Raw genomic sequence first — 17,773 nt, forward strand, 5'->3', positions numbered from 1 at the left:
ACTCGTAATTGAACAAATCTAGCATATGCCTGGAGAGAGCGCAGCACAGTGCAAAGGATACTAAAACAAGGATGAAAAGTAGGAAATAGAAGGCGCGACAGCAATTTGGCCCTAATAAGAAGGCACAGGTTTACGTAACCTACGTGTGCCGCGCGCGTTATTACGCACAATCTCTCCCTCCCTCCTTCCCCACTGCCACTCAGTCATTCTCTCTCTCCGCACGCACACACACGCTCCCTCACTTTTCGTGGGAGAAAGTAGGAAGGGGGAGAGAGAAAGAGAAAGGAGAGAGAGTGATTTCAGGTCTCTCTGCTCTCTCCGTGGTGGGTACTCATATCCACTCCGCTGACTCAATGGAGCTTTAGCACTAGGGATATAAAATCAATATTTATTGCCCGTACCCCTTTTACTATTTAAAATTTGTACATAGCATAGGTAGATATAGGTCACTTATTAAAGAAGCGTTAAGGAGAGGTAAAACACGTCTCCAGAGGCGAGCCCTTTTCTTCTTCTTTTTGCCTCACAGGAGGTCCAGTCGAAACTCTCTTCGACTGACTTTCTGTGAGAGAGGATATCTCATTTGAACATATCCTACTTTATAGTCCAGCGTCAAACAACTAAAAAACTATGGATATTCGAGATTGCCCCTTTCGGAAGAAGCGGAGACCATGGCGCTTGGACTTTTCCTCTTTTGCCTTGGTAACCCTGGTGCTCGCGCTGTGCCAACTACCCGTGGCTCGGGCAGGTAAGATGGCTTTTATTTTTGTGCGTTCCAGTGAGACTTTGTAGCTAAATATTTGTCTGAAATGCCATGCATATTGTACCACATCTCAGAATTGTCAAGCACTGACTGCATGTACCGTGCTATTTGCTTTCTAAAAGTGATGCTCTTTGGCATGATTTCTCGCTTAGATTTACAGGTGACCTGTGGTAGTTTAGCCTACTGCTAGCCAACATTACCCCAAAACAGTACATTCTGAACAGGGTTTATAACTCATTTAATGTTATTCTCAAACAATATTTTGAGGCTTTTTTCTTTGTCTTCTTCCTCAATTGGCGGTAGTGAAACGCGCTGCGCTGACAGGTGTCAGTCAGTGCCCTATTGCAGTTATCCCAACCGCTCAACCATTTCGGATATTTAGACGCTTTTTGTAGTTGTTGTGAATGTAATGTTTTATTCTAGATTTGACAATAGCTTTAAACGCAAAAGGTTTTTCAGGAGGAATTAAGTTAGGTTTTTTAACGTTTTTGACAACCTCATGCCCATTGCGCATCGATGCGCTTGTCATTCCAGACGGGGCCATAGGATAGGACGGTGCGTTCAGCAGCCGACATTATACTGAGATAGGCTACTTTGGAGTTGACGACTGATTTATCGTTCTCTTCACTACTGGATGTAGGTATGTGGATATACAGTGGCAACGTCAAAAAGTAACGACTGTGGACATTGTATGGTGACTTGATAAGATATTTATCAGTTCACCCCGCCCCTCCCCATCACCATCGCCTCTCATCAATCTTATTGTTGTGTGAGGATGGTTTTGCATTGTAATACAGTGTAGGTACTGTGACAATGGAAGGCTGTTTTGTGTTCCATCCTGTCTTTAGGCCTGCTTGTGATAGCCCATAACGTACGTTGTTTAAGGTCACCTCTATTGTTTTTTTTTCTTCGGTTTCTAAAAATAGTTACCATTGTTTTTATTAAGTTACTGTATCATGATTGAATCATATTATTGATTTATGTGATCCTTTTGAACAATAAGCAGTTTAAAGCGAACAACAGCTTATGCTTAACAATACCCTAATCGACAATAGCCGATCAATACTTTTAATTAGGTCTACTAATAATTTAGCTTTTTTTTTATCAGTTATCGTTATGATTATAATACTTTTAATTATACATGGATAACTATTTATTTTACGATTCAACAGCGTCAATGTTTTTTCGAAGAATTTGGTGTCAAAGAATGTCTTCTAGGCAGGACGGCAATTCCGTGATTGACCACTACATTATAACATGCGCATTTGGATGTTTCCGTCATGTTTAATTAACACAGAGGTACCATTCATTCCCACAACTCTACTAGTTATGTTCTTAGTAAAATGTTACTTCCGTAGAATTTAACTTTTATCAATTATTTATTTATTCATTTGGACATAGGTAACTAATAATAGGCCTACAATTGAACCATTAAATGTGACACCTTATTATGCTAATATAATAGGCACTCGTATAATTATATTATAGCATAACAATAATATCTTACAGTTTTATATAGCAATTGCATATTGAGCTTTATCCCAAATGTATGTAAAAAGGACACTGCTTGTGGTGCCTGCATGGGAAACTTCTTGGAAGATATTCGCAACGTAATATATTAATATGGCCAACATTTTCAAAACACATAGCTGTTCTCTTCAGGTGCGACATTGAATGAATGCGACTTTATTCTTCAGTTTTGGTTAATTACGCTTTAATGCCCTAGGCGTTTTAAGTGGGAATAGATGCTGGTGTGTACGGATGGGGGTTTGTAACATAATGTGTGCACTCTTCTGTTTTCCTTGGCTCGAGTACGAATTTCAGATTGCCGAGCCGATTGCATTTTCCCGTCGTCCGACTGCTGTGTGTATTTTGGAGGAGGAAGTCTGAACATTTTTGCTTTTTATGAATAGGTTATTATACGGGAGTGTGCGCTTCTGCGAGAACGAGTCGGGGAGAGAGAGGTACGGAGAGTGAAAGCGTATGTGTCTCGGAGTGTATGTTCGCTTTGTACAGTTGTCTTTTTTTATACGTCTGTGAACCCTATGGATTTTTAAAAAACATTTCGGGTGATGAAGTGCCCCTTTCAAATGAATGTGCACCTCTGTGTCTCTGATACCTTGGACTGTTTTTTTCTCACGTTATGAACTATATGGATGGAGTGTGCTTGCAGAAATGCATAAGATAATTTACAAGTTCAGAAGTGCTTTCTCTTTATGATAATTACTCAACGAACAGAATATTCGATGGATTGGTATAATCTTCTTTCCATAGTTAGGCACACTTGTGCGGAAGTGTCCTTGCGCACGTTTGTAAGACAAGGCCGTATCTAAACATTCATTCAAACTCCTGCTACTACCCATGCTACTGCGTGATAGCTTCTTGGTTTATGATGTTCACAAATGGCATGTGGATATAGGCTAAACACTAAAACAGGTCCCCACCCAGGCAATGAAAATCCGAATTAGAGATGGTCTGTGCTGTGGCTCCCTCCAGAAGGTCTGCCCCTACTGTTTATTCCCTTCCATCTGGGGTAAAAAAAAAAGTGCGCATATATAGCAGGACAGACACAGATGGTACAAGGAATGAAAGCAGGGTTTTGTAAATGAACAAAATATGTGGGCAATATTTTCTTAACATGGATGTTCCTCAACCTAATTTCAAAGCAATCATTCTCAAAGAACGGTCTGTCTCACATATTCCAAAAAAAAACACCTTCCCTCACTGACACCCTCTTTCCCCTGCGCTCTTGCACTCTTCCTCCCCCTAGCAGTCACAGAGGTAGTGAATAGAGCCACTGTGGGGCCGATTAGTAGGGCCCTGGCTATTTGTTCTCAGCCTATGCCACAGGCATGCTTGTGGGTGTACATACGTCTGAGTATTCATCTATGTGTACTCTGCAACTGGATGCCTGTCTCCTTTATTGTCCCTTTGTCTTGTCTTTTTTTCCCACGTGGGACATATTATTCACATATTTCTTGTTCTCTCTCTCTCTCTCTCTCTCTCTCGCTCTCGCTCTCCCTCTCACTCTCTCTTCCCCTCTCCCTCTTTTTCTCCTTGCCTTGTCATTGCTTGTTGCATGTTGTCCCTGAAGTTGAGCAGTACCCGTAGCCGCGTTTAGCTGCCTCCAACAGGAAGCAGCGGTGGTGGAGATCTCGTCAGACCACCACACTACCTAGGAGAAACTGTTCAGTCACAAGGGCCTAGTGTTAGTGTACCATGAGAGGTGTCCGTCTCCTCCGTTCACTTATCATTGGAGTTGATGAGTGGTTCAGGGTTGGTCAAGAGCCCACAAAGAAAAACCAAAGGGGCATCAAGTCATCCACCATGTGTCATGAACCCACACCCCCCCCAGTTGCCCACATCCCACTCCGCACACCCAGACGTAGACTTAGGACTTGGCCCAGACCGCGGCCATAGTGTAGATGTTAAACGTGCACGACCTAAGGCCCTAACTGCGTATCAACCATGTAAAGCTGTAAATCCGAAATCTTGCAGTGTCAAAAAAGGGCCTACCCACTTCACGTCGCCGCCCACCATAAATGTCAGACTAACCGCAGTAGCCCATCAGACTAGACCCCATCAGACTAGACCCCATCAGACTAGACCCCGTCAGACTAGAGGCACTTTCCACGCTCTGCTTTTGAGGAGATGATTTGGGTTTTGCGAGACAGATAGTTAGACATCTTTCCTTCAAGGGTTTTCTGAAAATTGACTTGCCAAAGTGTGCCAAAGCGTAATCATACAGTGTCAGTCTAGACCTACTGTTCCTGGTAGACTAATCACTGTCATTTCCCTGGTTGTAGGAAGTGTGTTGGAGTGTTCGGGAACTCAGATGGGTAATTTTGCATGTAGATTTGTATCAATTATTTCAGACTGGCAATATTTTATATATGTTTGAAGGCCTCAGCTGTCCATTAGTGGGACATGCATGAGATGTAAGAATAGAAATGACAGATCATGCATTCTGCTATTGTACAGTCTAATCCGGAAGTGTAGTTAGAATTTATGGACCTAGTCATCTAGAATTCTCTTGCTATTTTAGTGTTGTCCAGACAGTTTCTGTGTTTAAATGGCTGCTTGTACGGTCTATATCACCCCTGACCCCCTTCATATAACATAGTGGGCCATTTAGAGATGAAAAATCATAGCCTGCCATCGTCTCCCACCTCACATGATGTTCGAATTCGAGACAATGTTCACCGATAAACATGTCAAAATGCTAGGTGATTTTACTGAAGGGAATTCCCCAATTCGGATTGGCTGTTTCCAAGGGTCTCCATAAACGATGATGATACCTTATTGTTCTGTAATCTGCATAGTTCCACAGCAGTATTTCACAAGGCTGACTTTATCACCATTCCTAGTCTCAGTGGTAAATTAGGTTTAAGCTCTTTGGTATACTTTGTTAAAGTCTGGTTTGATTTCACTGTTATCTATTTTTTTTTTTTATCAAGAGAGTCGCACTCTGTGTATAAACTCTCAGTAATTTATTGGGTAAAACACTGGTTACCAGTCAGACTCATGGTTATGGCAGCTATGTAACATTACAAAGTGACAACAGTTTATGTTGTATATCTATAAAAGGCATTGCGTTTGGACTTACATGTAAAACAGAGTTGTGGGTCCCCTGGTTAGGATGTGGGACAAGTTCAGCCATGTGTTTAACATGGAAAGGCACTAAGTTGTTACTCCCCGAGTTGGAATTCTTGCTCGTGCTTCTGTTGGATACTAGGCCTAACTGTCAAGAAGACATGTGCAGTATCTTAGCCTTCCAACTTTGCTTCAGTTCTTTATTTGGCAGTGGCTGTCTTGGGCTTGTATGTTTTAGTAGGCCACCAAGGCCTATCATATTGTGGTCCGGGTATCCTCCCTTAAGGGCTAATCCTGTCCTAGGCCCAACTGAGTCACTGGCTGTACTGAACTGGCGGAACATTCGTCACGGTCCACGTTGGCACTCTGCGGTAGAACTGCCGGTCGGGGGGTAGCGCTACATTTTGTAGCGTAGGGCAATGGTTAGGTTCCTAGCCTGGTTAAACCAGACTGAACGCTGCGTTCGAAGTACAACATCAGTGAACGTAGCACTCAAGTCTGTTTTAACCAGGCTATAGCTAGTCCACCTCCTCACTAGCTTCATATTAAACAGAACGAGCTGCGATTCACCACTGTCCACCATGCTGTCCTGCTTGTCTTACCCTACCATTCACCCGGAGTTGCTTGAGGGTACGATCCCATACGCAGAAGAATGAGGGCTTTCCTATGTCACGTTTTGTGGCGTTTGACTTGTGATCTTCTTTATAGCACCTATTGTGATCTTCTTTATAGCACCTATTGTGATCTTCTTTATAGCACCTATTGTGATCTTCTTTATAGCACCTATTGTGATCTTCTTTATAGCACCTATTGTGATCTTCTCTCTACTGAATGTTTTTTTCTCCAGAGGCTGCAGGCCTCAGACAAAAGGAAGTGCATCTGTTACTAGGTTAGACCTAAGCTGTAGTCAGGGGCTTACAACAGATTGTCTGATAATGTGATCTCCTGTCTAGTAACGTCTCTGTCGGATGAAACGTGTTTGGAGACACCCATGACCATATTAGGAGCAGACATGGAGGTGTGTTAGCGAAGCTGTTTGAAACGCTGATCGTGCCCAACACTGCATGTACATGACAGATGACAGGTGGTTTCTTTAATTGTATGACACGGCAACGTTTCATCAGTGGTTTTGTGGAATGGTTTGACGGCTAGACGTCGTTAGAAGTTTCTCAACTTGCGGTTGAGTTCGTCAATCTTCAGTCGTCTCTAGCACTTTAACCCCAGGCAACTCTTCCAAAGATTTTACCTCACTTTGAAATCTCTACAGCAGTGACAAGTTGTGCTGTCTTTCATATTAAATCGGAATTGTATATAAATATATGTGTATCATATGTCTCAATAACTCCTTTTTATAGTGCGGGTGGTTATAATGGAAATTAACTGTCTGTGTACATGGATGATTATAAATACATTATAACTATAGAGAATGATACAAATTATAGGCCTAACCTCCAGTCTGAGCTGAACACACATGCCTAACTGTTGTGGTTGGCTGGAGAGAACGATAGAGTGAGAGTTCAAAGCGAGGAAATCGAGGACCAACTTGGATTTGATCAGGGTCCTTTTTCGAAGGCAAGAATCGTCTTCCGTGTCATCTATGTTTTATATCTCTTTTCTCATCCTATTTTTGTCTCCTTCTCATTCCATCCTGTCTGCAACTCTTTTCTGTTGTCTCTCTCTCTCTCTCTCTTTGTTTTTCTCACTGTCTCTCTCTCTAACAATGTCTGTTTGGTGTGGCAGTAAAGGTCAGAGGTCAATGTGTCAGGCTGCGGGTCTGTCTGGTATTTGGAGCCTTACGAGGAGGCCCCAGAAGAAAGAGTGAAAAGATCGGGGGTGGAGGCGGGAAACAAGAGGTTACCCACGGGGTGAGGTGAAGAACGCTCCTCAGTCCTGGTTCTCACCCTCCTTGTTTAAAGTTGGACAGTGTTACAAAAGTCTAGAGGGTCATCTGGAGTGTGACTGATCTGGTCTGCAGTGGTTTCAAAGGGCTCTGTTCAGCGTGTGTATTGTCATGTCTCCTAGTCTCCTTCAACAGTGTCTGTTCCCAGTCTCTGTGTTTGGACAGTTGGTGTTTGGGTCAGTTAGCTGTTTTATGGTCAAAGATGTATTGTCTTGGATGTATGGACTCAGTGTTTAAACTATGATCAGTTATGAACACTGTTGAATGGTTTTATTGGTGTGTGTGTGTGCCTTAGTGTGTGTGCTGTACAGTGTGCATTCTGTCACGAATACAATGAAACAGTAGGCTATATCCATCAGTGTTTTATGCCATCCTATCAAGGCATAGATTGCTTTTCACCCCCAATATATTGTGTGTATTTTAAGGTTAATTATACCTTTGGAAATAATTGAGGGTGAAATAAGACATGCAACTGCAGATAGAAATGTAATGAATAGAGCTAACAGGAGTCCTTATTCTACCTGACAGACAATCACGTCTGCTCTACACAGTACTTTTCTATCTGAGCGTTCTGTCACGTTTCACCCTCCTTTCTGACAGCTGTCAGGAGAGTTCTGTGTCTGACCTAGCCCCATCTAGTGGTCAATTAAGTTAATTACATTAATAAAGCTGCCGCCCAGCTCCTGTTTCAAATCAATCAAATCAAATCATATTTCTTTACCTGCACTTCATTACGTTGCACTATATCTCCCAATTGTCTTACATTTAGAATAGTTTTGATTGGGCATAATGCTATATGTGAATCATTTTTCTTCTAGGCCTGCATATAAAAGACACCATGAACAATTTCTAACATTCTGGTTTATAATGGACGGAGCATACTACTGTACATGTATGTAAGCTATTTCCATGAAAGAAAATGGATAGGCTAGTTCAATGACTGTGCGATTGGGCAATGTGATTCCATAATCACTGTAGCTCACTATCCGGTGTATGTGACAATAACACATCGCGTTTTGTTTGACTATTTTGCTGTGAATAAAGCAACGTGAAGGACAACAGAATGATTCTCATTTACAGCACAGGGTGTTAACTCCCTTGACACACCCGGCACTCCCATTTAGTGACGCTGTGTACAGGGTGGTCTCTACACTGTGACCATACGTGAGTGGTTAAAGGGGAGGGCGAGAGAAGAAAGAAAGCAGGCAAAGAGAAAGTGGGGGTTTGCCTGCGTGCCTGCCTTGTCTAACTCCGTCTGGCTCCATATTTTCCGCTCCTTGTCCCGTGTTTTTTTTTTTTTTGGGGGGGGTTGTGTATTTCTGAAGTTATATTTTGGTTCGTTCTCCTCTCCCAAGGCCTACTGACAGGAAGGGCCCATTGAGCAGAGCAGCGGTGAGCGGGCCGAGACAGAGATGTTCATTGTGTGCGTGATCCTGCGGTGGAGTCTGACACAGCCGTGCTATCGCGGTTTCTCTCCTCCCCTCTCTCTCGTCCCCTTTCGCTCTCGTCCCTCTCTCACGGTCGCTCTCATCCTCTCTCTTTCTCCTTCGCTCTCTCCCTCTTTCTACCACCTTCTCTCTCTTTCTCTCCCTCTCTCCCCCACGGCTCGTTATCCCAGTTCCTGTTTTGGAGAGTTAATGGGGCATTACAGTATCACTCTCCCACTCTCTCTGTCTGTAGAGAATTCCCCCTCTGCTACACCGTTGATCCCTCCTTTTCCCTCTCTCTCTCTCAGTTAGTGTGCTGCTAACAGACCGTGGGCCCGATTCTCTGAGTCAATATTAACGCACCATTTGAGAGTTCACCATAAATATTGTCATCTGAGGCCTTCAAACATGTTGCTAGCAGGGTGTGACCTAAACACAATTAGCCTGGATTGGATCATTGTCATGAAAATGATATAATATCATATGGTCCAGTTCATTTTACATTGAGACTCCAATACAGAGTACAGACTGGCTTATGGGAATAAGAGAATCATATCATTACATATGAATGTGCTTTGTTTGGGGCCATTTTTCAATGATCAAAAGATACAATCCTATTCCAGGCTAGGATTGCTTTTGTCTTTCGTTTCAAAGTGCTTATTCGTCAAAGTGGCTGGAAATGGCTATAGTAAATGTGGCTTACTGTTTTTTTTTTTTTTTTATGTAATGGCAACATTAAAGGTCTGTGGTAATTCAGTCATTCCAATACTTACTGCCTGTAAAATGCTTGACTGGCATCATAAGGATATTAGGACTAGTGTCACTGCAGGGTGCGCTACAAATGAAACGTTGCCGCCCACTAACGGTATAGAAGAAATTGACCTAGCGTTTCGAACACAGACAGGGCAGCCAAGACCAACTCTTGACTGCAATAATACAACCTTGAGAAAAGTCCCTCCACTGAAACATAGTGAAGAAAGATGGGGAGTACCTTATCTTGTTTAGGCTGTACACACTGCTCTCTTGTTGGAGTGTCTAGGAACTTAGTCACATTCCGGAACTAACCAAGTGCCCCATTCCGGCTAAATTGGTAACTGGGTGGAGTCTAAACGATTTATCCTGCTAGGTAATAGGGCATGCTGGAAGTAATAAGTGCTGTGTTGAGTACATGAATTCAAGCATGCCTTCTTGCATATCCAACCAATTCTTACTTGGGATGAATAGACAGGTTCAACGTGGCACATTGAGTGAGGGCCAGCTTCCCAGATTAAGCCTAGTCTTAGCTAAAGAGTATGCTAAATGGAGAATCCCTATTGAAAGTGCTTTTTAGTCCAGATGTAGGCTTAATGTAGACCTGGGAACCTGGCCCTGAGGAGTCAGCCCATTGGTTTAGGCCTGGGAAACTGGCCCTGAGGAGTCAGCCCATTGGTTTAGGCCTGGGAAACTGGCCCTGAGGAGTCAACCCATTGGTTCAGCCAAGCAAAGTATGGGTGACAGACAGTCATACCTGGTATGGAGGCAGGATGTGAGATTGGTGGTGATGTCTGCGGTCGGTTTATTCTGATTGCACAGACGTCCATGACTCAGCACTATCCCATTTATGGTACTTGTTATATTTGCTTGACAGACACTGGTTGAATAGAGGAGCCTGTTCCTCAGGTTAGATAGATGGTGGACTAGACTTGGGGACCTTCTATTGCCGTAAAAACGTTTTGCATGTATTTTTCTTACAGAAATAATTATGTCTATGATACTTTGACCTCTGGATGAGTGTAGGTGTAGGATATAGGCCTAATATTGAATCTACACATCTTACTGGAATGGTTGTTGTCTGTGGTGGTGGGTCTCAGACCACAACCTATAAAGAAACAAATTATTATATGTAAGGTGATTCTAGTCAATTGGTTTCAATGTCAAAGCTATATCATGATAGAGTCCATTCATGAAGATGTAACAAAGGATCACGACCATAACTCCATGCAGTTTGGTCTATTAACCCTTTCTCTCTCTTTCTCCGTCTCTTCTCAGATCCAGTGGATGTGTTGCGGATGCTGCAGCTGCCCTCTCTCCCCGAAGGGGTGCGGAAGGTTCCAGGCTTCTGCACCTCCCGCCGTGCCGGCTCCGCTGACCACGCCTACCGCATCACCAAGAAGGCCCAGATCTCTGCCCCCACCAATCAGCTCTTCTCAGGTACAGTACCTCTATATCCATGTCTAACTAGGGTCCTGTTCGGAAGAAAACGGATTCAAACAGGGAGGGACTACATGGACTTTCCTAATAAGAAATGTTCATTTTTGTTTTCCGTTGCAAAGCGCTTTAAAATGCCTTCCGTTGGGTGCCCTAATGAACACGACCCAGGCCTCAACTGGACTGAAGCCTCAACACACCTCATCTCTCAGGTTGACTTGGAAAGATGTGGTCGACATTACCTGTAAATGGGATGGATTGCTGAAATAATGGACACAGACGGGGGCATACAATTTATGCCACGTGAATTCTGTGAATTTATTTTTGTAATGTGTCATGATGGCTATTTTTGTCTCTTTTGGTGGTTCTTATCATTGTTGTTCGGTTTTAGAGTTTATTTTCATCCTACAATTACCATAAGGAGGTTAGTTGGGCCATAACTTTGCAGCTTTAGTGCTAGATTGCTTTTGCGTTAGGCATATAATTATTTAGTGCAAGAGCATGTGAAATGTAAATGCCTTTGGAAGAGCCTAAACAAATGAAGGGCCAACTAACTATCGTCTGAAACCCTGAAGCGCGCTAGGATTGTAAGTAGCACTTATGTGGTTGAAAGATATCCTGAAAAGTCAGAAGCTCATTTTCTTAGTCTGGGTTTTAGATTTTTTCGACACCCACCTCTTATGTCTGTTCACACTTCAATCCTTCAAACCCTCACCTTTAAGATCCAATAAAATGTGCATCTGTCTACACTTAGACACCCCTAACTCGAATTTGTCATCAGTCGTCTACCCCTCTCCTGTGTCTAATGTCCTTCTTCCCTCAATGCCTCCCTCTCCCCTCTTCTTTCTTTCCTCCATTCCTCTTTCTCCTCTTTTCCTCCCTTCATGCCCCCCCCCCCCTTCAGGTCGTTTCCCGGAGAACTTCTCCATCATGGCCCTGGTCAAGGCCCATGCGGGCCTCCAGGCCTTCCTGTTGTCCATCTACAGTGAGCAGGGTGTCCAGCAGCTGGGTGTGGAGCTGGGACGCTCCCCCGTCTTCCTGTACGAGGACCAGACCGGCAAGCCCGCCCCCGAGGACTACCCCCTCTTCAGTGGCGTCAACCTGGCCGACGGCAAGTCAGTAACAACGCGTCCCGCGGCTCTGTGTGTGTGTGTGTGTGTGTGTGTGTGTGCCTGTGTCAGTATTTGCATGTGTACTGGGTTTGTTTGATGGACTACGGTTTTCAGTGTTTGCATGCTTGTTTTTGTTTTATGCAACTGCGTTACATCATATGGATATCTTGTTGATTAGTCAGATCTTGCTGGGTTGTCATGAGATTTGACCCATTTTGCCTCAGTGTCCCAGAACAGTGGTTTTTAAACCTCTCCTCAAGGACCCTCAGAAGTTTCACAATTTTGTTGTAGCCCTGAACTAAGTCGCCGATCCAACTTATCAAGGGCTTGATAATTAGTTGACGATTTGAATCTGGTGTGCTAGCTCTGGAACAGTTCAAGTACGTGGAACGGCTGGGGGTCCCATAAGTTTTTCAAACACACACACACGTACAACTTACACTGTACATATTGGGGTTTCCATTAATTAAGCAACCCCCTCCAGCACATTACACAGTTGTGCTTTACCTCCTCCCTGCCTGTAGGTGGCACCGCATCGCTATCTCTGTGTCGAAGAAGAACGTCACCCTGCTCCTGGACTGTAAGAAGCGCATGACCAGAGCCCTGCCTCGCAGCAACAGCCCCGTGGTGGATACCAAGGGCATCACCGTGTTCGGAGCACGCCTGCTGGACGATGAGGTCTTCCAGGTCAGAGGTCACACAGTTAGTCACTAGTGCCATAGAGATATGAATGACACTAGTACCATAGAGATATAAATGATACTAGTGCCATAGAGACATACATGACACTAGTGCCATAGAGACATACATGACACTAGTGCCATAGAGACATACATGACACTAGTGCCATAGAGATATGAATGACACTAGTACCATAGAGACATACATGACACTAGTACCATAGAGACATACATGACACTAGTACCATAGAGACATACATGACACTAGTACCATAGAGACATACATGACACTAGTACCATAGAGACATACATGACACTAGTACCATAGAGACATACATGACACTAGTACCATAGAGACATACATGACACTAGTACCATAGAGACATACATGACACTAGTACCATAGAGACATACATGACACTAGTGCCATAGAGACATACATGACACTAGTGCCATAGAGACATACATGACACTAGTACCATAGAGACATAAATGACACTAGTGCCATAGAGACATACATGACACTAGTGCCATAGAGACATACATGACACTAGTACCATAGAGATATACATGACATTAGTACCATAGAGAAATACATGACACTACTACCATAGAGACATACATGACCCTAGTACCATAGAGACATACATGACCCTAGTACCATAGAGATATACCTGTCCCAATATTATTAGACTGCTATCTTTTCTCGTCTCCTCTCCTTCCTGAACAGAATGGGTAGAAAGACTGAAAATGGGTCTAACTTCTTTCTTTGACCGATCAAGTTTTTACAGGTTTGTGGTCTGAAAGGAAAAGGGGGCCAGGAATGTGGAGTCTCCTGGGACACGGTTACCATTACTGTCTGTTGTAATGGTAGCACTTTCATTAATATCTGCTTCAGTAAACTGGCTACCATGTTATGGCATTACCAAGCTGAACCTCTCACAATGACTGCAATGTTCTTCGTTAACCTTCATGTTCTTCTTCTTCTTGTTTGTCCAGCAAAAACCCGATGGACCCTTCTCCCTTCAACGGCAGCGGATCTGCTTTCAGCTCAGGAACTGATTCAAATGATATTACTTCTCATTTCAATGAGGCTTTCTTTCGGTTTTCTAATTCCCACAGGGCGATATCCAACAGCTGCTGATCGCATCCAACCCTCAGGCTGCTTATGACTTCTGTGAACACTACAGCCCCGATTGTGACTCCCCTCTACCCAAGACCCAGTCCCAGGACCCCAACACATACGTGAGTAACACAGCAAAACACTACAGACACTGAACAGCAACCTGGAAGGGAATTAGGATTCGCCCAATGCGCCACCACAAGTCACAACAGTTGTCTATAGTACGTTTACCACTTGGAGCTCACGTCACTAGAGTCTCTCTTTGCAGTCCAGCTACTTCAAACATCACGGCCACAGCATAAAGCAACTCAGGACCACGCATCCCAGTGCAACACAACACAGGATAGCATAGTGCAGTGCTGCTATCCCAAGCCCCCAATATACAGTGATATGAAGGGATGTCCACACAAACCCCTCTGCTCACTGAAGGCAGTGAGGCCTCATCCTCGCCAGCCATCGACAGCTCCAGGAAGTCATCAAAGTGCTGCTCTGTCCTCTCGCGTTCTGAGTTTGTATCTACCCACTTTCCCCCTCACCTACGTGTGTTCTGAGGGAATTCAATAAAAGCAGAGCCCTTTCTCTACCACAACAAACAATACAACATTAAACAATGCCGTAGTACGTCAGTAATACAGGCAAACTTATGAGAAACTCATCAGAAGAATGACGTTTTTAATTTGTTTGTGTTTGTTGAAATCCTGGTGCAAGACTTATTTCAATATAGACGCACAAGCATTGAATCACAGTTGATATGCACTCAACTGGAATAAAAGTCTGTTTTAGAACAAAATGGAAGACAGAAAGGTCGGGGAAAGAGGATGATACAAGTAGCCTGCTTCGCTACATTTAATTTCATGAGTATAAGGAGAATTATCACGTTGGATGCACCAATCACAGAAAACATGTGTTAGAAATGCTGCTGAAATGAGTGCTGTGGAATGAATATAAATCGGTGTGGTTTTATTCATTGCGTTTGTTTTCTCATTCATCAAGATCCTCCGTGTGTCTCCATTAATAGCTCTCCAGACATTAATCAACACATGGAGTCCTAATGAATCGAAAAACATTGCTTTCTTTTCTTTTCTTTTCCAACGCGCTCATCCCCACCATATTTCCCCCTTCACTTCTCCTTTCATGCCTTCCTGTCCACCCCCTCTGCCTTTCTCTGCCTTTGAAACTCACTCTTCGCACCTCCTGTCCTTCATTCCACTGCCTCCATTCCTCTGCCTGCACGACCCTCTTGGCCACACCCCCATCTCTCTCAGTACTTTGATGAGGAGTAAGATGACCATGAGTACCTCTATTATTATGGTGAAACAACAGCCCCCCCCCCTCCTCTGTCCACCTAACCTCCCCCCGACCAAGGGGCCCCACTCAACAGGTAAAAAGGGGAGCAAGAGAATCAAAATAGAGGGAAAGGAGGGAGAGAGAGAGAGGCACAGGGAAAGAGGTGTGAAGACAAATAAGGTTCAGGCTCAGTACATTAAAAAATAATGACATCCCTTTTGTAAGTTAAATTTGTGTGTTACATTTTTTCAATATCATATTAATAAAGTTTAGGTCGCCATGCCTCTCTCCCGCCACTCTGTTTCTCCCTACTCTCCTCTGTAATACGACCCTTCTCGTGGTGTCATTCACATGACCACTCGTCCTCTGACATCACCTCTTTACACCTCACCTAATCACATTGTATTAACATTGTGTTATTAATGTTGTATTAATGTCATTTACATGTTGTCATTGTCGTATATATGAGTATGTGTAGGTATGTTTACAATGTGGGGGCACTGGGGGACCAGGTACAGCACACACACCTCTCTCCCTTATTCTCTGGCCACACTGCCCCTCTCTCCCTTATTCTCTGGCCACACACACCTCTCTCCCTTATTCTCTGGCCACACTGCCCCTCTCTCCCTTATTCTCTGGCCACACACACCTCTCTCCCTTATTCTCTGGCCACACACACCTCTCTCCCTTATTCTCTGTCCCACTGCCCCTCTCTCCCTTATTCTCTGTCCCACTGCCCCTCTCTCCCTTATTCTCTGGCCACACTGCCCCTCTCTCCCTTATTCTCTGGCCACACTGCCCCTCTCTCCCTTATTCTCTGGACACACTGCCCCTCTCTCCCTTATTCTCTGTCCCACTGCCCCTCTCTCCCTTATTCTCTGGCCACACTGCCCCTCTCTCCCTTATTCTCTGGCCACACTGCCCCTCTGTCCCTTATTCTCTGTCCCACTCCCCCTCTCTCCCTTATTCTCTGTCCACACTGCCTCTCTCTCCCTTATTCTCTGGCCACACTGCCCCTCTCTCCCTTATTCTCTGGCCACACTGCCCCTCTGTCCCTTATTTTCTGTCCCACTCCCCCTCTCTCCCTTATTCTCTGTCCACACTGCCTCTCTCTCCCTTATTCTCTGGCCACACTGCCCCTCTCTCCCTTATTCTCTGGCCACACTGCCCCTCTCTCCCTTATTCTCTGGCCACACTGCCCCTCTGTCCCTTATTTTCTGTCCCACTCCCCCTCTCTCCCTTATTCTCTGTCCACACTGCCTCTCTCTCCCTTATTCTCTGGCCACACTGCCCCTCTCTCCCTTATTCTCTGGCCACACTGCCCCTCTCTCCCTTATTCTCTGTCCCACTGCCCCTATCTCCCTTATTCTCTGTCCACACTGCCCCTCTGTCCCTTATTCTCTGGCCACACTGCCCCTCTCTCCCTTATTCTCTGTCCCACTGCCCCTCTCTCCCTTATTCTCTGGCCACACTGCCCCTCTCTCCCTTATTTTCTGTCCACACTGCCCCTCTCTCCCTTATTCTCTCTCCCACTGCCCCTCTCTCCCTTATTCTCTGTCCACACTGCCCCTCTCTCCCTTATTATCTGGCCATACTGCCCCTCTGTCCCTTATTCTCTGTCCCACTCCCCCCCTCTCCCCTATTCTCTGTCCACACTGCCCCTCTCTCCCTTATTCTCTGGCCATACTGCCCCTCTGTCCCTTATTCTCTGGCCATACTGCCCCTCTGTCCCTTATTCTCTGTCCACACTGCCCCTCTCTCCCTTATTATCTGGCCATACTGCCCCTCTGTCCCTTATTCTCTGTCCCACTCCCCCCCTCTCCCCTATTCTCTGTCCACACTGCCCCTCTCTCCCTTATTCTCTGTCCACACTGCCCCTCTCTCCCTTATTCTCTGGCCATACTGCCCCTCTGTCCCTTATTCTCTGGCCACACTGCCCCTCTCTCCCTTATTCTCTGTCCACACTGCCCCTCTCTCCCTTATTCTCTGGCCATACTGCCCCTCTGTCCCTTATTCTCTGTCCCACTCCCCCCCTCTCCCCTATTCTCTGTCCACACTGCCCCTCTGTCCCTTATTCTCTGGCCATACTGCCCCTCTGTCCCTTATTCTCTGTCCCACTCCCCCCCTCTCCCCTATTCTCTGTCCACACTGCCCCTCTCTCCCTTATTCTCTGTCCACACTGCCCCTCTGTCCCTTATTCTCTGGCCACACTGCCCCTCTGTCCCTTATTCTCTGGCCACACTGCCACTCTGTCCCTTATTCTCTGTCCACACTGCCCCTCTGTCCCTTATTCTCTGGCCACACTCCCCCTCTCTCCCTTATTCTCTGTCCACACTGCCCCTCTGTCCCTTATTCTCTGTCCCACTCCCCCCTCTCCCTTATTCTCTGTCCACACTGCCCCTCTGTCCCTTATTCTCTGTCCCACTCCCCCTCTCTCCCTTATTCTCTGTCAACACTGCCCCTCTCTCCCTTATTCTCTGTCCCACTGCCCCTTTCTCCCTTATTCTCTGTCCCACTGCCCCTTTCTCCCTTATTCTCTGGCCACACTGCCCCTCTGTCCCTTATTCTCTGTCCCACTCCCCCTCTCTCCCTTATTCTCTGTCCACACTGCCCCTCTCTCCCTTATTCTCTGTCCACACTGCCCCTCTCTCCCTTATTCTCTGTCCCACTCCCCCTCTCTCCCTTATTCTCTGTCCACACTGCC

At 45.1% G+C, this 17,773-nt stretch overlaps 1 protein-coding gene across 4 annotated transcripts in view; it reads left to right on the top strand.

The window, feature by feature from the left end:
- The window catches only part of LOC115131607 (collagen alpha-2(XI) chain-like), a 58,060-nt gene that overhangs the window by 12,936 nt on the left and 27,351 nt on the right, over positions 1-17,773 (top strand). For 2 of the 4 annotated variants that reach the window (XM_029663444.2, XM_029663445.2), the window contains exons 1-5: positions 210-745; positions 10,709-10,870; positions 11,772-11,982; positions 12,504-12,666; positions 13,782-13,904. In XM_029663444.2, coding sequence (XP_029519304.1) covers positions 628-745; positions 10,709-10,870; positions 11,772-11,982; positions 12,504-12,666; positions 13,782-13,904 — 777 coding nt within the window. In that variant the 5' untranslated portion in view covers positions 210-627. Of the gene's footprint in view, positions 1-204; positions 746-10,708; positions 10,871-11,771; positions 11,983-12,503; positions 12,667-13,781; positions 13,905-17,773 lie in introns of those variants that run through there. The other 2 variants (XM_029663442.2, XM_029663443.2) reach the window with 2 other exon arrangements.

Source organism: Oncorhynchus nerka, linkage group LG7, assembly GCF_034236695.1.
Source record: "Oncorhynchus nerka isolate Pitt River linkage group LG7, Oner_Uvic_2.0, whole genome shotgun sequence".
Classification (NCBI taxonomy): Eukaryota; Metazoa; Chordata; class Actinopteri; order Salmoniformes; family Salmonidae; genus Oncorhynchus; species Oncorhynchus nerka.